The 25,372-nt window shown below is 42.3% G+C and overlaps 2 protein-coding genes across 3 annotated transcripts in view; one reads left to right on the top strand and one right to left on the bottom strand.

The window, feature by feature from the left end:
- Nucleotides 1-4: 4 nt before the first annotated feature.
- Nucleotides 5-12,439, bottom strand: dapk3 (death-associated protein kinase 3). Of its 2 annotated transcripts, none has more exons than XM_006639942.3 (10): nucleotides 12,399-12,439; nucleotides 11,424-11,754; nucleotides 9,693-9,825; nucleotides 7,078-7,438; nucleotides 6,268-6,397; nucleotides 5,900-5,948; nucleotides 5,334-5,360; nucleotides 4,594-4,746; nucleotides 4,082-4,127; nucleotides 5-3,304 (listed from the first exon to the last, which is right to left on the bottom strand). In XM_006639942.3, exons 3-10 carry the CDS (start codon nucleotides 9,752-9,754, stop codon nucleotides 2,774-2,776), a joined length of 1,359 nt encoding a protein of 452 aa, XP_006640005.1. In that variant the 5' UTR covers nucleotides 9,755-9,825; nucleotides 11,424-11,754; nucleotides 12,399-12,439; the 3' UTR covers nucleotides 5-2,773. The 2 variants fall into 2 exon arrangements, with proteins under 2 accessions (XP_006640005.1, XP_015221132.1); XM_015365646.2 differs by having other exon boundaries at nucleotides 11,424-11,691; nucleotides 12,399-12,423.
- A 47-nt stretch (nucleotides 12,440-12,486) lies between these two features.
- Nucleotides 12,487-25,372, top strand: part of wdr18 (WD repeat domain 18) — a 53,723-nt gene continuing 40,837 nt past the window's right edge. The window contains exons 1-3 of the mRNA XM_069185896.1: nucleotides 12,487-12,733; nucleotides 13,393-13,503; nucleotides 14,658-14,791. Of these exons, the coding sequence (XP_069041997.1) occupies nucleotides 12,524-12,733; nucleotides 13,393-13,503; nucleotides 14,658-14,791 (455 nt within the window). The 5' untranslated portion in view covers nucleotides 12,487-12,523. The remainder of the gene's footprint in view (nucleotides 12,734-13,392; nucleotides 13,504-14,657; nucleotides 14,792-25,372) is intronic.

Genomic DNA, 25,372 nt, shown 5'->3' with positions numbered 1-25,372 from the left:
CACGTTCCGTGAGTCAATTTTATTTTAGAAAACACAACAACAAAATAATCTAGTTCAGAGATAATGAATAAACATTATAAAAGGAAAAGGCATAAAATACATTCTTTGTACGAGCAAATGAGGATACATTTCGATTATATCTATGTCATGTTAATGATCTTTTAAGAAGGAATGGTACATAGCAAAATTAAGACTGTGTTTTTAACACATGGAATGACGAGCAAGGTTCTGTGATAAGTCACTTTAAAGAGAACAATAATGCAAAACAAGGCAACAGCTACAGAGGAAGTTGGCTCCTCTGACAGTGGAAAAAAGCGCATGCATACTGTTAAGTATGTAATTTGCACAGGTGCAGTAATAGCCTTTAATTGCTTGCCAGAAATAAATAAGGAGAAAAGGTCTATCAGAGCCAGCGTGTGAGAGACGTGTACTGATACTGCCTATGCAACAAAGCATTTTAAATTACAAAGCTTGCAAACATCAAAATAACTTTAAACTGAGTTCATTTTCACCTTCTCTGTTGTCCCTATATGCATGAAAGAAAACTTCTTTTTAACTTTAACCTTGTGGCTCAGCACAGGGACACAGTACAGGCAATGAGCTCGATTTAACATTGGAGACAAAACAACACCTCCTTAACCATCCTTCCTCAAACTGTGCAAACAGTTTATCCCTCCACACCTGTGGAACTTCAGTCTTCTTCGGAAGTTACACCACAGCACTGTGTTTCTACACTGGAATTGCAGTGTGTGTGAGTATGTGTACAGACTGTGGAGTGGTCCAGTGATGTTCATTATTTTATGGCACCAATTTAACCAGTTCTGTGCCAATCTTTCCATACATCCTTGACTTCTATTGTATTCTACCACAGCATGCATCGATAAGAAAACTAGTTAACAGGACGAATTTCAAGCAACACTTCCTTAAGTACATTGCATTCTGTGTAACAAAAATAGATAACCCTATCCTAGTTGTAGCAAAGCTCAACTCTTAATCCCTTTCCAGTGCTGGGTGCACCAATAATCAATAATCCAAGGATGCCCAGATTGAAAAGCAAGAGGTGGGCAGGGACTTGAACCGTGAGGAAGTGATGAGCATTAGGAGTCTGGAATCATATTCAGTTTAGCATGGATTTCAACCTTTCAGATATGGCTGAAACTGGAAAAAGTGTTTGGATTTTGCTACATAACGCACTCTTTAGTTCTTGGAGAAACGTAAAAACAGTACACATTACAATGAGGAGTTAGAAAAAGGCATTCCATGTAAGCTACGTTATATGAACACAAAGTGTGGGCTGTATTACAGTAGTAAATGTGAATGGAAAGAACTATAGCCCTAAACCCAACTCCTGACCCAAATCTTGGTATAGCAGGAAACCAGGAACCAAGCAGGAAATGCCAACAGGAGTGAGTAATGCTTAATGTCTTTGCCTTCATCCTCTACCTCATTATCAGATGGAAACAGAATTAGGAAACTATACTATACGCATTAATCCAGTAATAAATTGCCAGCATCTGGTATTGTCTGGTACTAAAATAACATGTAAAACATAAAACACAATAAATGCTTGTAATTAAACCTGTATAACTTGACTTATACTGAAAGGCGGCTTGCAGAGATTCATTTGTAACCATGAAAAACACCTTAGAGGTTTACATGATTGGAAGACAACTCACAATCTACAAATAAGATGCTGCAGACCCCTGTATGATACAAAAGTACAGTACTACCGCTACAGGGCAGAGTAGATACTAAACTAATTCCACAACAGCCCTAAGCTTTCTGGCATTTATACTTTGTTAATCTGTACAAAAGAATACAAGTCTCCTAAAATGCATTAAAAGCTTATATGTAAAATAAATTCACAAGATGATACAATGAGGATTTACTGGAAATACAAAACGCCAAGGGTTCATAAAAACATGAACACTGCAAAATAAAAAAGCACCAGGTGGTTGTGTGGCCTGTTTTGCACAATTCCTGCTCCTAACAATCCAGGTTTCCTCAACAGGCACTTCACAGACAATTAAAAAAAAAATCCACAAGACAGTAATTTGAGAGCATGAAGAATTTCAGTAGCCAAGTTAAAGGCTTTAAACTAAAACGAGTCTGAGAAGCAGTCTCAGTCTGCAGTCGCCATCATTCCAAACCCCAGCAGCTCAAATTATCATGTGTGGATTCCTCCCAGAGCCCCACTAGTCTTCATGATAGGCTACAGATCCTACTGTGTGGAAATGGTACATACTGTACTTCTCATAATAGTCAGCCCCCTCAACTTTCCCATTTGCTCCGATTCCATATTTAAACCTATCAAACCACACACCTGGAGGAGGATGATTAAATAAATGTGAAAGGGGAAAAACGGAATTTAGATTGCTGTCTGACATTTTTGCACAGATTGCTTTGCATTGTGCCACTGAATGAGCCTCCGAGCTACAACATAACAGGAGCCCTCTGCCCGGAGGTGGCCAGTCCCAGCCCTTGTGTTTAGAAACCATCACGGTTAATCAGGGCTTGAGTGTCGGATATTTTGGACCCTCCAGTTTGCTCCACTCCTGGTCTTTGGTACAACCAGCTCTTTAAATAAGGATCAACCAAATGGGTGAGCTGGTAGTGCCAAAATACTTTGACAGAACGGAACGGAACAGGAGGTCTGTGATGGTGATGAGACCATAACTCCCCCCCACGCCCCCCCAGAGTTTAAACCGCTGATGAAGTGAAGATACAAGGCGAAAAGCAGCCTGTGGGCAGCGGGGGAAGAGAGGGCCCTTGCTCAGCGCAGAACGGTGCCCTGGGCTTTCTCTGGAGCCATGGAGCGCACCAGGTCCTCCACCCAGCGCACCTCGGAGGCCACCTGCTCGGCCAGCACCTCGTAGCGGTTCTCCAGGCGCCCGAAGCGGCGCTTGAGGGCGTTGGCGGCCGTCAGGGCGGCTCGCGTCTCCTCCTGGCTCTGCCGCCGCCGGGCCTGGGCGCGCTGCAGCTCCTGGCGGATGTGGCCCAGGTCCTCCTCGATGCTCTCGTTCTCCTCCTTGTACCAGCTCTCCTTCTCCTCGTAGATGGACAGCAGGGCGGCCACGTCCTCGCGGCAGGAGCGCTGGTTGCGCGCCAGCTCCTTCAGCCCCTCCTCGGCGGCGGCGATCTCCTCCAGGACCTGGGAGAAGCGCTCGAAGTTGATGTAGGTGTTGTTGGGCGGCATGCTGGAGTGGGACTTGATGGTGTACTCCTTCAGCCTCGTGGTCTTCAGGCGCCGGCGCTCTGGCTTCCTGCTGTTGTCCTCCTGCCTCACGTTGCGCCGCTTGATCACCTGATTAAGACACGGTCGCTTTAATTAGTCTTATTACTCGTTAATCCCGCTACCAGCAATCCAGATGTCAAGTCATTTACTACAACCTAATCACCCTAACCCTAACCCCTCCGTGCAAGATCACGGCTGGCAGAGAACTGGAATCGTGTCTCGTGATCCTTCTTTTGCAAGCAGCAGATGGTCAGATCTGGAGCATACCATGAGGTTAAAACGACCGCCTTTCAGAAACCTCAGATCGGTTCCCGCTCATGAAGAGACAACGCAGCCCCATTCTCTCAGGAACGAAGGAGCTGGCCTGTCTAACTTGGTCTGGCCATCTTGGCCCTTTGGCTTGTTCAGCTAACAGAATCTGAGACGACTCGTAATGTCAACTCAACTGTCACTGAGCAGCCACAAACAACCAGACAAACTATTCAGTCAGGAGCACAGCAGTCCTGAGCCACACTTGGATCATGTTCTAAATTAACATCATAATTCATCAATCAATTAAGTTAACAAAATTGATATTACAAACATAGATAAATCCAACCCTAAAGGATAAAAAAAAGTTGAATTTCAGGTATGGGTGAGTGGAGAGAGTAAAGTTGGTTTTGTGCCTTTCAAAAGCACAAACAGCTGTGACAGGATACAGCCCCCATAATTTAATGATCTGCAAATTCCTTCAACAGGAGACAGGTTTCTGTCTCAGATCTTCTAGTCTCAGTGGAGAGGAACCTAATTAGCTCAGGACATGTGCCGAAAACGCACTGACGGGAAAGGTAGGAAGGAGCATCTCACCTTAATCCAAGGATGCTCCAGACTGTCTTCGATTGTCATTCTCTTCCTGAAATAGAGTGTGGAAAAAGTGAGACATTTCACGTTTTCTCTTCAGCCTATAAGTCAAAATATCAAAGATCAAAGGGTAGGAAAAAGCCTGTGTTCAAAGGCCTCGCCCAGTACTGTCATTCTCTGACTGCTCTTTTCCCAGGGATCCACCCTCAGATCTTAAACCGATTTCCCTTGCAGGGACAAACAGAAACGAAGAGGAAGAAGTGAATTTAAAAATGAGAATTCTGAAGCACTTCCTTCACATAGGGTGGTCGAAACTCTATATTTCTTTGAGATGTAATGCAAGTTTAAATGGCTGGACGAAGCCCTCAGATCAGTTACCAGCTTGAATCTGAGGCACATACAGTACTTCAGGGCTCAGTGTCCTACTGTAACCCGGGTTCGTTAAGTGTTAGGAGGTGATGCCCCAACGAAGGAAAGAGCTATTCCTGACTGCGACGCGCTGCCATAACGAGCCCTACTTTGGATCCTTGACCAGGAGCCTGCGGATGAAGTCCTTGGCCAGCTCGCTGGTGTTGCTGAAGTACTCCTCGTCGAAGTCGTAGTTGACCGCGGAGATGTTGGTCAGCGTCTCCTGCTTGGTCTCTCCCAGAAACGGGGAGGCTCCGCTGAGCCTGGGGCGGAGATTAGCCAGGAAGACAAAGGCAGGGATTAATACACACCTTCAGCAAACTAGGTCTTTTAGAAAAACTAACTGGCATGAAATGGAGGAGGGCTGACTGAATGTTCAGAACTTGTCAAGAATATATTAAACGTTTGCCTGACTTGATACAGTGAGGTTGTCTCAACTTCACAAAGTGAAGAATATTGGAAATTACTAAGCATCTGCAGTTAATGCTGATGGCATTACAACCTCTTTAAAGCCATAGTTTTATCATGTTACTTTATGTGAAGCACAAAAAAACACATTTAAGGTGGAGCAAGCTGAGCTATGACCCGATACCTCCCTCTTCAGAGGTTTTTCCTAAGACAAGTTTTCACAAACTATATTGTTGCATTTGTGCCAATACAGTCAATATATCCTATAATCACACTACTGCTCTATGGAAAGTCCATATCCACTCCTAAGGGTTAAATGGATTGTTTTAGCTTTCAGTGTTATTTGCTTGCCTGTACTAGATTACACAGCACAATTAGAGACATTTTAAACAGGTTTAAGAACAGTGCTATAAGTAGTGATTAACATTAAATTGTTACTCACAGGATGTAGGTTATCACCCCAATACTCCTACAAGGAAAAAAAAGATAAATCAAAATGATTTCATTCTCTTAGCACAATTTAAGAAGACTGCAACACTGCAAAAATCAGCATTTTGTGCTGATGGTTACTTCAAATAAAAAACATCAACATCATTAATTAATTTGAAAGATCATGTTAGGAAATGAAATGTTTTTTGAAAAAAGAACACAAATAATTGGGAGTAAAGATAACAGATGTTTCTAAGTACCCTAAGAAAGTAATAGTAAAAGTAATAAAATAACAGTTAGAAATGACGGGGGTCAATTTAGCCATCTAGCCCATTTGATACTTAGTATGTAACTGGGCTAACAATCCCATCCAGCCATTTCTTGAAAGAAGCCAGGGTATCTTCAACCACATGGCTGGTGAGCTTCTGTGATTCTTCCACCACACTTGTCAAGAACTTCTTCCTGTTGTCAGTTTTAAATTCACTATGCCCCTTCTGCTCATTCCATTGATCTTTAAAATACAGCATATTAACTGATCTTTAAAGAATCCTTTTTTCTGTAAAACTTCAAAAAACGTACCACATGTCTGCCTCCAAACCAAGAGGTTCATAGTTCACTATTTCTGGAGCTGTGGAAAAAAAAGTAAAAAAGAACTGGAATCATTTTAAGTCCTTCCAGGTGGTTCTCACACAACGGTGATAGCTTTCAAGCCCAAAATCTTTAGCAGACAACACTAGGACATTTACAAAACATTAATGAACATCCACCTTGCATTACAAACTAACTGAACTGTCAACATATGTTTAGGAATTTTCACAAAAATGAACAAATCTGCCCCATCCTCCTACAAGTTAAACAGGGCAGGCAATACATAAAAAACAGACAGAATTCTGATATTAAAATAAGATAAATGCTTGAAGAGGTAGTGTAACATTGTAGGGACATACCTACAAACTCAGGTGTGCCAAAGATGTTCTTGAACTCATTCCCTGCTTTGATCTGATGTGCGATCCCAAAGTCAATCAGCTTGATCCTGGGATTGGGAACATTTTTGTCCAGCAGCATGATGTTCTCAGGCTGAAACACAAATAAATGCATGCGTGAGGACAGCCCAGGCAAAACACTTACAGCCTCACAAGACAGCATAAGGGCAGACTGTGTTGTACTGTCTACTAAGCAACAGAATTCCCTGCGCAGCTAGGAACTGGGCTAGGAACCACAAGGACACAGATCTGGAAGATAATAGGTAGGACATAGCCACATCTGAGATCCATTATCCTTTTTGGCCCAGGGCTAATCCTGATTTCCCCACCTCATACAGATGGGACACCAGTCCATCAAATTTATACAGCTGGACTGGAGCAACTGGGGTGCAAGAGCAGAGTCTGCAACTGTCCAATTACAAGTCCAGAGACTTACCCACTACGCTATGTCACCCTGAAGGATAACAGAGGAACTATAAACTGAAACTAGCATGTCAGGTGACTTAATGTAGCAGGATGTTGAATGCCTGAAGGCCTTGCTGTCGCAACAAATTGATACAGTGGTGACAATCGTGTATATCACTCAAACCACGCTGTGCCTTGCAGTTCCTGCGCATACTAACAATGAGGTTTCTAGACTCATCACTTCAGCCTAAAGGAACATCTGGGACGGCAAAGATGCAGGTTGTATTCTGGGTCATTCCTCCAGGCCCTGAGCTCCTGCTCTGCCGCCTCCAATCATATCCCTGGACCTGGTGCCGGATCGAGGGCTACCTTGAGGTCAAAGTGAGCGATCCGTTTGGAATGCAGGTAGTGGACGCCGTCCAGGATCTGCTTGAGGAACTGCGTGGCCTCCTCCTCGGTCAAGGACTCCTTCTCGGCCAGGAAGTCGAAGAGCTCACCGCCGGAGACGAGCTCCAGGATGATGACGACGTCGGTCTTGTTCTCAAAGATGTCGTGCAGCGTGATGATGTTGGGGTGCTGGATCTCGCGCAGGATGTTGACCTCCCGCTCGATCTCCTCGCGGCTCACGCCCCGCCGGCTGGAGGACAGGCGCCGCTTCTTGATGAACTTGGCGGCGTACTCGGCGCCGGTGCGCTTCTCTCGGCACTTGCGCACGATGGCGAACTGCCCGCTGGGAGAGAGGGGCGCCCCACATGTTAGTCCCTCTCCCTGTCCCAGTTTCCCACAGCGAGCGGCACGCTTCTTCAAGATCTTACATTTCTAGAGCCAGGAATACTAATCAAAATTGTATTAGACGTCTTACAGTAGTTATACATTTTTGATATAACTAATACTGTATAATTATTATACTAACAAATTAATTACACTGCAGTGTATTTATTACTATATAATAAAAATGGTTTTATACAGTTTTTTTAAAAAGTATAGGTTTCTATATTTACTAAACTATTAAATAATAGTAAAAACATTTTTGTATGAAATCAGTGAGGTAGGAAATGAAACAAGTCATCTCCAATAATTTGTACCGAGACTGTGAAAACTATTTTCTGTTGGCACAGTGGAGCAAAAGATCTGTCAAGCGTCCCTTGAAATAGGACTCAATGTCAGGTTTTAGTGACGTTTATTTTTCTATCATCGTATGATAGGATGTTTCCCTGGAACAATGTCTGTGATTTCGCAACAGACACCTAACTTTGTGCATGATGCACAGGGAGCACATGTTTTGGTACTACAAATTGCAAGGATTTTCACTTTCCTAGCACAGAATGAAGCCGGATACCCAACAGAAGTACTGACTGTTGTTTTGCATAATGTCCTGGAGTGCCTGCGTGTGAATTTCACACCGTAATCCCAGCTAACCCGAGGTATTCTTCTCAACTGCAGCCAACATTACAGCAGGCATGGAGACTAAACACATTGTCAAGCGCTGATGTCATACTTAGAACTCCATTTCCTTATAAAGGTAGCAGATCTAGCTTGTTTACTACAGCAATGAGTCATCTTACAGATATGGCTCTTTCACATTTAAAAGCCAGCCTTGAAGGCATCTGATTGTACAACAGTGATGATGCAGCCATTATGTCATCTTTGAGTCCTATGCCTTAACCCTCCCAACAAATTATAGCCCAAGATGTACAGATGTTGGTATTCTCAGTAAAACAGCAGATCCCAACCATATCCTCACTCTGACTGTTTCATAAACATGACATCACTGTCTCAGCTTGATTGTGAAAATTCAGACATGTAGTAATACATTTATTCCACCTCAATCACTTCTGCTTCTCATTACTCAAAGTAAGCTAAAATATTCCCTTACAGATAAAAAATATTATTTCTGCAAGGAGTTAAAAATGGGAATAATTTAATGCATCAAAGAAAAACGCCCTTGGATTTGTTCTGAGTGACCAGACTTTAAGGTTATTTCCCGAGAAAACAGTTTGGCATTTAAGAAGGAGGTCTCTCAAACTGGTACAGGAGCTACCACTATAGGTGAACAGCAGCACTGAGCTCTTTCTTTATCTTTTTGCATATGCTAGTGTAACAGGGCTCAGCGCACAGAGCAGGTCACACACTGTAACTGACGTCACCCACACTGAAATCGAGACGGTGTAGAACTCTCCCAGAGTGAAGTAAAGAATCATTGGTTGTAACAGAGTAAAGTGCTGTCTAGGAAGTGGTGCAATGCATGCTCGGAGACTGCAATGTCCAGAATTGAGTCTCAGCAGGGACAGGGTGAATTGCACTTGTCACCATGGTGCCGTGACCACTTAGAGGCAGAGAGTGTAACAGGGCTCAGTAAGCCTGGGTTACAGAAGAGACATCAAGCCCCTCTGAAATCTAGCCAGCGTGGAGCTCTGCCTTGCCCTCAGTAGAGGACAAGGTCATTGGGCTTGAGGAAGTTGTCCTCTGTCTTGGAAGCAGTACATGTGGGGATCCCATGGGAGACTGGGATTGAACGCCTGTAGGAGTAGGGAGAGCTGCACTTTTCAGAGCAGACCATACAATTGAACCAGAAGACACATATGAATATTACGTGGAAATGTCCTTAAAACTGAGAACAGGAGGTACTTCCTTACTCAAAGAGTGGGGGGAGTATGGAACACACTACCTGCTGGACCACTGAAAACAGTGCCCTGGCTTTCAAGACTTTCAAGAACCAGCTGGATGAGATCTGTAGATCAATTATCTGCCAACTTCCAAACGAGCTGCACAGACTGATCGTCCTCATGTTCCCAACTGCTCTGATATTCTCACTAGATGGCTGAGCACTGTACAGAAGTAATCTGAGTGACGCAGCTAGCTCAAGGCTGCAACAGCAGCTAACTCAAAACCAGTTGCAGTGAGAGGTCCCGAGCCCACGCTCCACACTGCTCCCACTCCTGGGCTGGAACAATCTTGTCAAAACTCTCCAGCAGGTCTCTCACCTCCCCAGCTCCTCGCCCATGTCGTAGAAGACCTCCACATCCTCCTGCCTGAAGCCCGCCATGGTTAGCAGACAGGGTGAGCCTTCCTGCTGATGTCACAGTCCAGTTACCACTTCTGCTGATCCTTTAAACTCTGCACCAGACAGGATAATAACACAGGTACATTACATACATCCACCTTCCAACGGCTTGATCCAATTCTGGGACGTGGGGGAGCTGCAGCACCCTGGGCGGGATGCCAGTCCATCACGGGGCAGACACACACACACACTCACACCAGGGCCAATTTTCTCAGAAGCCAGTTACCCTACAGGACCAGTATCTCTTTGTACTGTGGGAGGAAACCCATGGCAACACGAGGAGCACATACAAACTCCTCATAAGATAGCACCCCACATCCGGAATTGAATGGGAATTAAATCCCAGTGCTCTCTAAGAGCAGACTGTCTTTGTCTCTCCCAGCACAGGTTATGCAGGATTTCAAGCACTGGGATGATAGTCGCGCTTCAATAATATTCATTTTTTAATTGTTTTTCTTTACAAAAATCAGATTGCAAACATTAGTCTGCTGTGATATCGTGCAGGAGTTTGGGAATTAAAACCCTTCACCGGTTCTGCTCTAATAGGAACAATTAGCCCGATAAATTATGTTAGGGATTAATTGAGGTCTGTGGAAATTAATCAAAAAATAAAAAAGCACGTTTTAATATTAGAATAACAGAGGTTACGAACGAAGATGTAAGTACATGTTTTGCATTCTACAGCAGTCTGAGGGTTTATTCGGGATTACTAGAATAGTTCTGTTCATTCGTAGCTGGCTTCATCCTATATTTGTAAAAACGATAATACTTGAATGCTAAAAACTGTCATTTCAGCGTTTTGCTACATTTTCCTGCTCGTCTGTGCGCATGTGTGCCCTTCACTCGATTCCGCACGAGCAGAAACTCGGCCGGCGCTTCTCAAAAAGGCTTTAACATTTTTTTTCTGCATGCCTTTCCAACAGACGTCATGTCCTTTTCCAAACCCGGCTAAGGAACTGCGGTCTTCTCCTGGGCATGAGAGAACTGGACTCCTCTTTGCCAGCTGGGGACCACTGGGCGACAGACTTGATAACCATATAAGAATCAACTTTAGTTTATAAAGCGCCTTTAAACTTACGTTCTCAAATCGTTTTAAAGGAAATAAAATCAGTTTTAACAGAATACAACAGTAACAAAGATAGGAGATAGCAACATTGCCTCCTATGTTGTCTACTGATCGATGTGCCGACCCAATCAGGGGGTGTTTAACTTGCTGTAGAGGCACTGACAAAAAAAAAATGCATTTCGAAGTGGCATTTTTATGTTAATAGTTAAAACTAAACCCTTTATGGGTCCCTGAAATTGAACGGGCTGACGAAACATTTAAATACACCATTCGGGGAAAATACTTTAGATTGCATGGAGCTATACAATAAAAGCATGTCAGACATGATGTGGCCAATGTTTTTGGTATTCGAAGTTTTTCATATTCCGCATTCTTTGTATTCCAACATAGACCCGGAATACGTCATCTGCAAAAATAACTTGGATCGCTTGTCTTGTATTTCTTTGAAGTCCCCGAAGCGACTACACTTTCTAAAAACAAGCCTTTCATCCTCATAAAAGATAACAATTAAACACTGTGTTTGGGCTTTTCATGTGGTAGGTCACTTTAAAATGCCCGAAAGACAAATATACATAAAAAACTCACCTCTCTCTTTCACGATCTGGACATCGCTTTCCTGTATGCTCACCGCACCGAAATTCCAAAACCACTTTCAGGATGAGAATTTGGGATTGACGTCACTCTGCGTTAGCCCCGCCTCCTCCACGCAAAGACGAAAAGCTATTGGTGTCCGTATCAGGTTGGGCCCGGACAGCTCCCTTCTTAATTGGGTGAGTCTCCTGTCAATCTCGGAGAACGCGGAAACGAATTGTCTTCGGATGCCTCTGAGGTGGGTGGCTATATTGCGCTCCGTCTGCAGGGATGGAAGGTGGCATCGGTTGGCTCATTGGTTGTAGCTTTTGTCAGTCAACGCAAACTGCAGAATAAATTGAGGCATGTAACACTGCAGATTGTATTGGTTATGTTTTTAAATTGTGTTTATATATATATCGATGATGAGTTCCTCACAAAGGCGCAATTTTGTTATTGTATTGTTATTAGTGCATTCCTATTGCCCTTAGCAAATCGCACTGTGAGTACAGGAGAATACAAAACACCAATAACGTACATCTAAAACAGCAACAAAATATTATAATGAAACCTTTTAAGTAATTTATCAGCAGCAGGTCTGTTTGAAAATACATTATTTTCTAGTCTTTACTATCTAAAAGTCACGGCGATTGTGTTCATTATTACCCTCTGTATTTTTTAAATAAGTTTTTATTTAAACACCAGAAATACAAAAAAAAGGAGAGAGAATATTGAAATAGATACAGAAATAGACAATTCACAGCCAGAGGAATTCACAAATGCAAAAACTAAAAATTATACTTTTGACATATTTCCACTGTACTGTATGTCTTGCCTTTTGATTCTTTACATTTCTAATAGCATTTAAATAAAAAAAGGAATTCAACTTTAAAAGCATGAATGAGGGAGCAATATTAGAGCAATTACATTTGTGGATTAAGTATTTAGCCAAAATAATGAATAGATTAATAATAAAAACATCATTATTACCCTCGGTACTTGCCAACACGTTGGTTGGTTGGTTATTACGCTGAGTGCAGCCGGAAAAGGAGGAGACTTTACTCAGTTGCCCCTCCCCTTCCTGGTCCGCTGTTGTCAATGGGGAGCGAGTCAAGATGGCGGCGCCCATGGAAGTAGTGGTTTGTGCCGACTCGTCTGGGCAGCTGTGGAACTGCGCGGTTTATGAGCTCCACTCCTGGACCAACCTGCTCACGTACCGAGGCGGCAACACTTCGCCTCGAACCCTAGCTGTTCTGAACGGGGAGTACATTCTGGGTGCCCAGCTCGGCAAGAACTACATCAGTGTTTGGGAAGTCCAGAGGAAGGTAATTAACGGTCTCATGGGTCGTGGGTTCTTTAAGAACTTTTTTAAAAGGAGAGCTTGATATCAACACAGGGTCCAAAAAAAGTGTCCAAGTCAGCACCGTGCAGTCCCGGGCAGGTGTTGATCGATACGTGCTCCTACCGAGTGGAGAGCACATTTTTCGGCAGCAGTGTTTGGGGCTCTGAACCCTTAACTAGAAGGTTGTGGGTTCAGATCTCGAGAGGGGAGGCAGCTTTTGTACACTTGACAACGTCCACTTTCCCAATAAACGTATTGTTTCGCTTTGGTCGAACGTCGGACCAGTGTGCAGCCTCCATGCTGGCTGACTGGCTCCTGTGCATGTACCATTGTTTCCCGAGGTTTACCTTTTTACTTCTCATTTGATGCTTAGGTACGATTTAGTTCTGAATTCTAGATTTTAGCTGAGGCGTAGTAAATTAGATTAGTCATTTCCAAAGCCACAATTTTAAATGCTTCAATACGTTATTACTAACATGTAATGACTGACACACCTCCTTCAGTCACAGAGAGTTGTGCTATAAGAAAATGTGACCAATCCTTTAATGGACACAAATAAATTAGTCATATGTTCACTCATTAACTCTTTAGTGCCACCTGTGCTGTGGCTGATTGTGTAGTTCTTGTTTATATCCTTTCTAGGACCAGCTGCAGCAAAAGATTGTGTGCCCTGGGGTCGTGACATGCCTGACTGCGTCGCCCAATGGATTGTACCTGTTGGCAGGGATTGCTGAGGCCATCTACCTGTGGGAGGTAAGAATTACTTGCCTTGTAAGAGGTGTTGCCTACAGCTGCATAGCTTGGCTGTATTACTGTTGCAGAGAGCGTCTCCGTACTGCCAAGACCACCACAGAGTTCTGATGATGCTTGCACCTGATGCTGGAAGGGTTGCTGCATGATGTTGCACAGTTGTATCGGCCCGCATCTGTGCAGCTTCTGCACTGCACGGCTCAGCTTTGAAAGGGGGCTGCTCTAGTATTGAACTAAATGGTTGACAGATGTTAAGTGACCTGCTGATACCGTTGATATTGCTAATGTGTTTTAGGTCTATTAAAATGGAAAAGATGGTTCCTAAGTCTAGAATTTGCTTTTGCCTTTGGTCTGCATTTTTTTTTCAGATCAAATAAGTGCTGCCAAAAGTCACTGTTCACTATAGTTCACACTACAAATAAGGTACTTAAAAGATGAGTGCAAACCCTAAAAAGGTGGATCCTTGGTATTTGAGCCTTTGCTGAAGAAGTGCCTCAGTGTTCTTTAGCTGGGCACAGCTGGTTTGTACTCGACTGTGAGGCTGATGGAACGGGAAACTGATTGTGAAGCTATGATCAGTTAAGGACAGAAACAGCAGTGATAGAGTTATGTGGAGAAGTCAGAGAAAGAGCGGACCTGGTTAAGTCACTTAGTAGCTTTCTCTGGACAGGATTCATGAAAGTGAAAATAGCACTTGGCCAGATAGCAAAACCACTAACCTTCAGTCCCGCCTGTGAATCTGCAGGGGGTGAGTTGAAAATACTGCATGAGCAACAAGGTGAACTGTAACACAGAGCAGTAGTAGCTACAGTTACTGTATATCAGTAATGAAATATAGATGAGTATGCGCTGCTGAATTGTTGATGAATTGTTGAAAATGACGTGTTTATTGCCCAAAAGATCATTTGCGACTAATAATGATGGTGCATCCAATACTGTGCAGGTATTGGAAGCACCCTGGGTCTGCTCTGCTTGTGATATTCACAGTTTCTGAATGACCACTGTTGCAGTTTAAGCCGACAGGTATCATTAAAAAGAGAAGCGCATGTTCTAAAAACTTGAGGATTGCAGGTTTTGGCCATTCGCAGTAGACAGTTTGTAAAATGCTAACATTTTCTGTCTTTCCATGTTTGAGTGCTGCGCTTGATTTGTTCCAGGTGTCCACAGGCAACTTGTTGGCAATCCTTAACCGTCACTACCAGGACCTGAGCTGTCTGCGCTTCACTGACGATAGCAGCCACTTCATCTCCGGGGGCAAGGACAATCTGGCCCTGGTCTGGAGCCTCGCCAGGTACTGAGCCCCGTGCTTAAACAGGGCACCATGCAGCACAGACACATTCATCATTCTTTTCTCTGAAAACTGTGAAGACAGCGAGAGACCATAAGAATAGCACAGTAGGGTGAAGAATTTCATTCTCTCCTTTTTGTTTTCAAGTGTTCATGTTTCTGAACCCAGGGCAGCACAGTGGTGCAGTGGCTAGCATTCCTGCCTCACTGGTTAAATCCTGTGGTGCTGTCTGTGTGCAGTTTAAGTTCTCTCCTAGTGCTCCAGTTTCCTCCTACTGTCCAAAGACATACTGATAGGTTAATTGGCTTCTTGGAAAATTGGCCCTTGGTGTGGGTGAGCGCATGTCTGTGTCCGTGTGTATGCCCTGCGATGGACTGGTGTCCCCTCTAGGTTTAATCTGCCTTGTGCCTGCTGTTTGGTGGGATAGGCTGTTTCCGAACACCCTTACGACACTTCCAGGAGAGGCTCTAACTGTGTAGAGTTCAATTAGACACAATTACTTCATGTTTAAATGATGGATCACCTGTGTAATGTTACTTTGGGTCTTTATTTAGGATGACCAGCGCCTCTAAGAATGTTTCACACCTGGATATTTATTTTGTGGCATTTGCCATTCAGTGTTAGGATTGAAATGTATCTATGCCAGGACCAATATATCCTTTTTCAGTACAGTGTTTGTGGTAATATAGGTTGGTTGTGTCTAAGATATAAAAAACACTCAACATAGACAGAAGTGCTGTCAAAGCTCTATGACGGGCCTTATTAATGAGAAAGCTACACTGTACTGTGCTGTGGCTTCTCGCATTTGCACAGCAATGTTCTGACCTTGTTAGTTTACAACAGAGGTACTTTACAGCTTAGTTTAGGGGAGTGCAGGTGTTCGCATTTTTCAAACAGTCACCCTTTAATGTGGTTTAAGAAGGTAGCTAGCATTTTTTTATTGCAAGATGAGACGTCCGGCCTTTTTGCTCTCTGTTTGAAGTGAACATTGTTTTCTGTGACAGCCAGCACTTACAAGTGAGCATCTTCTGACAAACTTTCTGGCGAACAGCGGCACCTGTCTGCGCTGTGGAACTTGTGGTGTGTCAAGTGATGAACGTCTCAGAGGAACATGCCATTGTCTCTCAATCTTGTTTTTTTCCCCAACAAGTGGCAGTTCCATATTGGTTGTATACGTGTTAAGATAACTGTCAGTTGTCCCAGTTGATAAGGACAAACATTTGTGAGCCCAGATTTTGTCTGCCCATCTTAATCTTTAATCCTTTTACACCATTTTGTTCTTCTTACTTTTTCTGTCCTCTTAGTCTTTTCGCTGTTTTTGTCTTTGCTTAGGTTATTTGCTTTTGCTGTTCCTTGCACCATTTATTTTAACATACTTCTGAAAGCACATTATGAGGAAATAGTCAGGAGTCATTGTAAAGCTACTGGATTCAACAGCGTGAAAAGCAAAATTTACACTTTATATTTAAGTCTTTAAATGAATCGGGCCAATATTTTACATTTTGCTTGCAAATCCATTTCAAATTACTGTAGACATAATTGAGAGAATGAAAGCCTGTGGTTGAGTACATGAGGCATAATGGGTCTCTGAAATGCTCTTAAACAAGTATTAAATGTACAGTACTGTCCTAGCACCTAAGTCCTAGATAAGTGATGTTTTAATATGGGTTTAGAACAGGAGGTATTGCTACTGTCTCATTGGTGAATCTTTATACTTTCTAATTTTGCGCTTGCCTGCTCATGAAGTTATGATAAAAATTCTGCTCTTTGCTGAACTCCAAAAACCTATTTGTAATTTAAATTACAACCCTCAGGATTTTAATAAGTAAAAGCTAGACCTCTGATCTCCTGGAAATGTTTTCTAATAATGATTGAAATTAAACCGAGCCCAGATGCTGGTCTTCAGGCCTGTTTTGATTTCAGTGCGAATTGCTTTAACTTATTCATCATCACAGGGACTCCTCTCATTGCTCGCTGTTTTTCTTTGGACGCTAGCTTGTGTTCTGTGTCCTCCACTGCCTCCTGGGTGTTTCCTAAAAGACTCCTGTCAGCGCAGTGTGAGTGCCTGAATCAGAAACTTGAAGACTTAATGACGCATCTCTGGCTTACAAGTAAAGGCACTGACTTCTAACTGTACTGTGGCTCCTGTATAGTAGAAGAGCAAAGGGTCTGCTTTCTTTGCAGAGATTCAGATTTTCAGATCTGACTGGGGGACAGAACTAACCAGACACATTTCAGAGGAAAAGCTACGTCTACAGAGCAGAACGTACAGAATTGTGTTGGTATACATCTTGACTAATATACTGTTACAATGCCTGGTAGCTAGAAACTACACTGGAGTTCTTGTGTGTTCTACCAGTTTTGCCAGACAGGCTGTTTCCTTCCTGTGTAACAGTCATTGCATGTTCCAAGAATACAGGATCCCTGTCGTGGAACCCCAACACAACCGACTTTTTAGGAGTGATAAGTGAGGTTTGAGGGCGGCATAGTAGGACAGTGGTTCACTTAGTTGCCTCGCGGCGCTGGGGCCCTGGGTTCAGTTCCAGACCTGGGGTTCTCCCTGTGTGGAGTTTGTAATGTTCGCATGGGTTTTCTCTAGGTGCCCTAGTTTCCTCCCACACTCCAAATACTTGTAGGGCAATTGGCCTCTAGGAACACAGGTGTGAATGTGCTCATGAATGTGTCTGTGTGTGCCTTGTGATGGACTGGCGTCCCGTCCAGTGTGTATCCTGCTTTACTTCTGTCGCTTGCTGGGATAGGCTCTACCCTGAATTGGAATAAGTGGTTAAAAGGTGGATGAATGCAAGTAAGGAGTGGCTCAGTGCTACAGGGGTTAGCATTACTGCTCCACAGCGCTGGGGTCCTGGGTCCAATTCTATATCTGAGGTACTGCCTGCATGGAGTTTGTATGTTCTCCCTGGGTCTGCGTGGGTTTCCACTGGGTGCTCTGGATTCCTCCCATAGTCCAAATTATTGCACGTTAACTGGCTTCTGGGAAATCTGACCCTGGTGTGAGTGTGTCTGTATGCACCCTGCAATGCACTAGCATCCCAGCCAGGGTGTAACCCGCCTATTGCATGCTGAGGCTCCGGCTTTCCCTTGTCTTGGAAACCGATTTCCCGAATAAGTAAAAGCCGTTGGAAAATGGATGGATGGATTCGAGGGACGTGTGACGCAGAAGGACTTTTCTCGGATCGAGTCCTCAGTAACAAATGCAAGGCCTTCCCACTTCATCCACGCTGTAGCCATTAAAGAAATGAGTTTGGCTTGGATTCTGAAGTAGTATATTCATGTCGGCTTCTGCCCATCCCTCCAGACCTCTGTAAAGTTCCTGAGGGAGTATTGCGTAAATCTACTTCTGAATTGGATTGATTTTTATCACTTGTACCACAGTAAACTGAGATCCAGAGCTCTGCAGGTGACAATCGACTGTGCTGCAAGACCGAAGCTGTGCTTTTGTTGTTTCAAGCTTCAGTTTCTGTCCTACGGTTTGAGAAATGACATTGAAAATCAGGAAAGCGAAGGGTCTGCCAGCAGGTGGCAGTGTGTGACTTTGACAGAGACGCACATGCTGGTGTCGTGAGAATGTGAGAGAGGAATGGAAATTTACCAGTGAAAGAGACCTGAAGGAGGTGGAATCTCTGCAGCTCTCTCTTAGTCAGTCTGACTTGTCCATCAGTTCCTCAAAGGATGACCCAGAGCCCAGCTTGATTAACCTTTGTGAATGCTGTGCATGTTTTGACAGCACCATTCTGGAAATAATCATTAAAGAATAGAGTAAAAGACATAACAGCAAAAGAAAGTTTAGAGATCTGATTTAGATTTTTGTAAACTGTTTATGTCTATTTTATATATAGTTTGCACTGTTCTTCAGCTGCATTATTTTCTGGAGGTTTGCTAAATAACCCTTGGTTCTGCACATTAGATGACAATCCACTTGGCACCCTATGAAGAGTCAGGGTTTTCACATTGTAAAATGTAAATGCAAAAGCAACACATACACAAACAGAATTATATATTGAATATATTCTGACTTTATATTTCCTCAAAATACATTGAAAATTATTAAACTATTGCTGTTTGTTTTGTTTTTTTTACCTGTCTAGAGAAATTCACTGAGTACGATACTGGCTTTTAATGCTTTTATAGAGCTTGGTGACCCTCTATCCTCCAAATGTAGAGGCTGTATTATGGACTGTATTTCGTTGCCTGGATCAGTAAATGTCCCTGTGAATGTGAATGTTTAACACAGTGTATCTCATCAGATTTCAAGAACTAAGCAAAGCTGGACTGAGTAAATACTCCCATCCCAGTCTCCTAAGGAAAACCAGGTTGCTGTTCTGAGTGGTGGACCAGCAGGTGTTGCTCTTTCCTCTGCACCAGAAATTCCAAACCAAAAAGCCAGAGTATGGTAGCCGGAACCACAGTGCTGGAGGAGGTGCTGTCTTTCGGATAAGACACTGAACAGAGGTCATGGGTACTTAATCATTAAAGATTTAGATTTACATTAATGGGTGTTCTGGTTAAATTCCACCTTGGCCTTGCAAAACCTGGCCTAAATAAAGTTCCCCCTTAATTCAGTTAGTGTAGTAATTTCTCATTTCTCTCAATTACATGATGTGCGCTGGGGCTGCTGGCTGTCGCCTAGGTGGGTGCTACACTTCACTGCTGGGTGACATGGGTCCTCACCTATACATGTGAAGTTATTTTGGAGCAAAGAAACTTTATAAACGCAACACCAGTAACCACCATCAGATTATTACTTGTTTGAAACCTTTGTTCCGTCATGCAGGACACATGAGACTCTTCTCTATTAATGATTTAAGTTTTATTTACTTTTGTACTTTGAAGTTTTTGCCAAGATCAATACAGCGACCTCTATTGTAAGCTTTGAGTGACGGCTGCCAGCCTCCCAGGAATGACATGACATCAATTTTTTAAGGAGGCTTGCTTCAGACTGTTATAAGTGTTGATTAAAATCAGTTAATTTGCAGCCTTGAGCCTGCACCATGTCTCTTCTCTGGAGTCCTGAGGTCTGGAGAGACAGTAGGTAACTATTACTGTAGTTTCTGAAAGAGAAACAGACTTCGGGTGCCCTAAAGTAGGCTTGCATTATGATTTTAAATAGGATTCTTGGTTAAAAAAATGTGAAGAGAAGTGTGGTGCAGGTTAGGTATTACCTTCTTATTGCATTTCCTTTAGGGGTGTTTTTCTATTTATTTTCATTACAGCTACCATTTGTTGGCATAATTGGTTCATTCAGGCAGGAATAAATGGCCTCTTATTAGGAATCCTCATAGCTGATTATGTGGAGGAGAAAAGGGCAGGGAAATTAAGAAGAATACTGTACGTCAGTGTAATCGAACTTCAGCCATTCTTCTCTACTGCAGTTCTGCTTGTTAGATGCACAAGAGCTGAACTGCAGTAGAGAAGTTGCACTAATGATACCCAACCTTAGATGCACAACTGAACTAATTACTAAACAGTTACAATCAGTTTCCCTTCGGGATCAATAAAGTCTTTATCTATCTAAAGAAAAAATGAGGAAGCTGCTTGGCCAGTGTGCTCATTTGGTTACTAGTAGCTAAGTAATCTGAAAATCTCATCCAGTCATTTCTTCATAGAATCTGTGGTATTGCCTGCCACAGCATGGATGAGTGGCTTGTCCTACAATCTCACTGAAGAGATGGTTGTGCTACACCTCTGTGACATAATGAGTTAGATCTATTGTTGGAAGTCCCTGATCCATCATAAAAGCAGTAAGAAACACTACTGTTTGAAGATGGCTGGAATATTTGGATTTCAGTTTATTGATGAGTTGAGGATCCCAATATATTAAACCTAGCTTTCATAAACATGTTCTCACCCCCTTTTTCATATTTGAACATTGTTTGAAGCTACAGCTAAGCTTTGAAAGTCCCTCTGTGCAAATTCAGTGCACAATTTCCTTTCCAGGACCTGTTTTTGTTGAAAGAGTTAAGTTACTATAGCAAGGAAGAGAAGAAACAACAAAGCAAAAAATCTACATAATAGGATAAGAACCAAGTAATTAAAAATAGTATGGGGAGTTAACTGGATGCAATACTGGGTATAAACATCTCCTTGATTTAAACTCTCCTTTGAGAATTCAAGACGCCAATAAACCTAGATATCAGTAAGTTTTTGCAAGCCTGATACAACACCATTAACACTGAGTGATTTGAGGAACTAAGTATGTTATAAGTAAGAGGACAGTCATTAAGTAATAATGAAAAGGAAGCACACAGTATTGCCATAAAATTGGAATAAATAATTCACTCCTACTCTGATTCAGTGCCACTTTGAAAGGAAGAAAATCTGCATCTTTTATTCTGCTTCAGTGGTGTGTGGAGCAAAACCCTTCAGCCATTCCAGTTATGCCTCTCCATCTCCAAGAGTTTCTTCAACCTCTTTCTTGCTTTAAATTTCAAGCAGCAGGTCTTCTTTCACTGTAATCCCTAGTGCCTGTTTTTTTGGCATAAAACAATGCGTTGGACTTAAATGAACAAAATCTACTTACTCACACATTCTATACATGCATTGTTATTTCTGTCTTCCTTTTTGGTTTATAACTCGCATTTTATTTAGTTAGGTGCTAGAAGCAGGAACAAAAAATAAGGTTTTTAAAAAAAAAGCGTTTCCAGAGAAAGTTGGGTCTGCATGCACAGCGTGTTTAAGATGGCAGTTCTTTTGAATTTAAAGCCAAATCCGGCATCTGTTTTTTTTTTTGCCATTCTGGAAACACAAAGTATTACAGGCTGGATTTCTTGTGCCATGTGCACTGGGGTCTTCTCAGACAGGCGAACTTTGGTGTTCTTTGAAAATTGCATTTGGAATCAACTATGAAGATTCAAGGTGCTTTGAGCCTGATCTGTAGAATTCAGGAGATGAAATCTGGGATTAAGGCGTCGGTAAATCAAGAGTGCAAACGTACTACGTGTAGATAGTTTTTTTTCGTTTATAGAGTTGTATTGAACACAAGTACTTTGTATTGCTTTCTATCTTTCCTGAAATCTCACAGGCTCTGTTCCTTTCTATAGACATCTGGGTGTCTTCCTATGTTAGTGTCCTGGCACATTAGTAGAGGGCGGACTCGAGAGAAGGGGACAATCTTGAGAAATCCGGATAAAAGAATGATAGTTTAAAAAATAAAACATCTTCTGTCTGGTACTACACATTCCTGAAATTCCTCCAACCAAGTGGGAAATACAATAGCAGTTTTTCTCTGACCTTCTGTCAACAGTATGAGGACAAATAGAGTGTGAAGTGCACAAGGCAGAGTCTAAATGAATTAACATTTGAATCGGTTTGATTTTTATATCATCTTCCATCTGTGAAGAATACCAAGGTCCTCCGTAATCCTCTGCACTGATCAGATACTGTAATGCAAGTTGAGGGCTGGAGTTCAAGAGAGCCAGGAGACTAAGGAAAGATCTCAGGATGATGAAACTGAATAAAATGACAATTTCCTACTGTGATGTGCACTTTCTGTAGGGATATCGACATGTTTAGCAATTTGTTCGAAGTGTGCACAGCAAATGTTCAATTGAAATACAATGACCTTACCAAAAACTGCATTACAGTCCAATATCCATCCATCTGTTTTCGAATCATGTCTTCCAATTCAAAGAGCCAGAAACAGACACAAGGCAGGGTGCCCTCCAGTGTCGTTTTGACTTATGTTTTCCTTCATCCCTTTATCGGATAAGCCTGGAAAAAAAAAGTCCTTTTTGTCTTTTTGGCTTGAAGGAGCTCCTAAGGGCATGTGGTGTAAAAGGGAAGAGGTAGGGTTTCGCATCCAAACGTCTTGGACTGGTTTGTCAAAGGGTGACCCAGCTACCAGATGCAGATCTCGGGTTTCTTTTGAGTTCTTGTGCCATTGAGAAACGGGGGGTGTTGTGCTTCTGTATAGGCTCTTTGTTGAGGCCACAGTTCTTGAGGGCAAGGCTGCGTCTGTGGTCCGTCTTTAACAATGCTGTGGTGCTTGAAGAGGACAGTCCTGAGCTTCCATCAGCCCAGACTGTGTCCCTGCCATGTTGCGTACCATGACAGAATGGGGCTGAGAGTTGCCACCCTGCCAGCTGGGCAAAGCTTCCAGCAGCAACCTCTCCTGTCTCTCTGGGGCCCTGCCAGAGCTGCAGCGGGCCATCAATTAAACAGACAGCGGGGCAGCATGCTTTCTGGGTGGGCGGCTCAATATGACAAGAGCCAGGTTCCGGCAGGGGGAGCGTGAAGACGTACTTCCCCCAAGAATGTCAAGTGCGATAATAAGCCGAGAGCATGAGCTGCGATTGATCATTTTATTGAAATTATTGTGAAGCATTGTTATATAAAGTAAGATATTTCCGAAGTTACTTGGGAAAAAATCATTGGTTTGACATTTTATGCATGCCTTTAGCTCGCCCACTATTCTGAAACTCTTTATATAATACGCAAGTTATCACTTTGCAATATTTAAAGTAAAAGTATAGGTGATGTTCACATTATACAGCTATCGTATCTCATATTTCGTCTCAGTATTGAAGCAAAGTAAGTGGGGAATATAACAGTTGCACATAACCTTTGGTGTATCGTTTCAATAAGGCTTAGATCACTGTGCAGTATTACTTTGCTTACTCTCTGGTATTTCTCCTCTTCATGTTCAGGAGTTTTTTCAGAGTTCTGCCTGGAATCGCCTACGATAGCATGCCATAGTCTCAGTCTTCAGAAATTAGCACAAAACTTTGAAGAATTCATATTACAGTTTAAGTGGGAATTAATATGCTGTTCCATTAAAATGTAGGTGTTATCAAATTTCTAAGGATCAATATTATTGATTTCATTCCACGTATTGCATTCTGAAGACTTTTGCACAAGTTACAGGACATGAGTATTGATCAGGTTATAAATAAAGATTGGGATTCAAATTGGTTTTAATTTTTAATATTCTATCAGGCTGAACAGCTCTGCTTTTCTTGACTGGCTCCAAAAAATATCAACTTTTTTAAAACTAAAATCAATTTTAGATCCAATTTAATTTGTTTGAACAAGCCTAGCCTTAACAGTTATTCCTTAAACATCTTTAGCCAAGGGTTCTAATAAACTTACATTGCACTAGTATTACATAAGAGTGATCTTTAAGAATTTACATTTTTTGCCTGCAGTCAAATGTCTTATGCCAGTATTAATTGTTACAAGTTCATTATTTTTGCTCACCTGCCACTCTTTAAGTTCTTGAGCATTCTGTATATGTTAATTAAGCATTAGCATGTGCAAGGTAATCTTTTCTAAGACTCAAATGTTCTATTGAAAAATAATTAAAAAATATTTATGCTAAAAATCATCATTATCGTGAATATTCACCATCTTTGTACTGAATCATAGGACCAAATCTTTAGTTTTCACGAAATTACATTAGTTTACAAACCAAGAATTTTGTAATGAGATAAACCTTTTTTTTAATACATCCATTTAAAGCACATGAGAATTAAAACTCGGAGAGAGCGTTATTCATTTGTTTTTGAATAATTCAATTGAATACGATAGCAAGACAGCTTACTTTGCAATTAATGTATCTCTGGCTTTTGAAATAATGGCTTCAAGAAAATGATTTTGTGTTACAAGTAGCTTCTTGAAATTCAATTAATCAAACTGTAACTGGACTTTGCATGAAAACAGAGGCGACAAATGCATAAACCATTCTGGAGGATCTTTTGTAAAAGACAACTTTTCTTTGGCCAAGCTCCTTATAGTCGAGGAGACAACATTGTATGGTATCATAGGTCTTGAGCTTGCTGTGCATTACTTGGCTTTGTTATACCCCTGCAGGGAGTGCTTTATGCATTTAGATTCCCTTCATATTGTAACAAGGTTACAGTTTTACAGACTCTGATTTTCCTATGACATGCAGAGTTCATTTGACTCTTAGAAAGACTTTTCAGTATATAATATTTAAAGGCATACACTTGGTGTGTGGTGCTTTTCCTCATTGCTGTAGCTGGAAATGGCTTCATATCTATACTTGCACTGTATATAAATAAGGTACTGAAGGGAGCGGCTCTGTGCATTGACGGGCCCATTCATCAAAGCTCCAGAATGAGTCACAGCCCATGCTGCATAGATAGGCCTTATCTCTTCTCAATAGGCCTGCTTCACGTGCCTCTTGTACTTTGATAGGAGAAAATGAGCACAGCGGTGCTGTGTCATCTGAAGCTCATCTCTTCCAGTCCCTGAATCCAGCCAGTCGCTCAGAAAGCTCTCGGTGTGAGCTGTAAGAGCTCACTCGAAGGCGTGCAAGCTCCACCTATACTCCAAGATATTCTTGGTCTGTAAGCTGTGCATCTACCCCCTTGATCGCACTGCAGGCCTGCTTTGCAGAACTGATGGGATGAAAAAAAATAAGAGGAAAATGACTGAGTTGCAAAAAAAAATGCAGCTTTCAAGAAAGAGCATTAAAGCATTTTGTTATAAATTTAGGACAACGTTACTTAGGATGTAGAAGATGTAAAAATACATCCTGTCTTCATGGGTGATCACTCCAGCGTGGCACATGTCCTGCTTCAGTTATTCGTTCATTAGTCAAATGTT

This window comes from Lepisosteus oculatus, chromosome 29, assembly GCF_040954835.1.
Source record: "Lepisosteus oculatus isolate fLepOcu1 chromosome 29, fLepOcu1.hap2, whole genome shotgun sequence".
NCBI classification, from domain to species: Eukaryota; Metazoa; Chordata; class Actinopteri; order Semionotiformes; family Lepisosteidae; genus Lepisosteus; species Lepisosteus oculatus.
Note: the sequence above shows the minus strand (reverse complement) of the source record. Positions and strands in the feature narration are given on the sequence as shown.

Excerpts from the sequence above, each read along its gene's own strand:
- dapk3 (XM_006639942.3), bottom strand. The coding sequence starts at position 9,754 with ATGGCGGGCTTCAGGCAGGAGGATGTGGAGGTCTTCTACGACATGGGC. Across the intron at positions 5,361-5,899 it reads GGTTTGGAGGCAGACATGTG|GAGTATTGGGGTGATAACCT; the intron begins GTACGTTTTTTG and ends TTTTCCTTGTAG. Across the intron at positions 4,747-5,333 it reads GGGGTGATAACCTACATCCT|GCTCAGCGGAGCCTCCCCGT; the intron begins GTGAGTAACAAT and ends TCTCCGCCCCAG.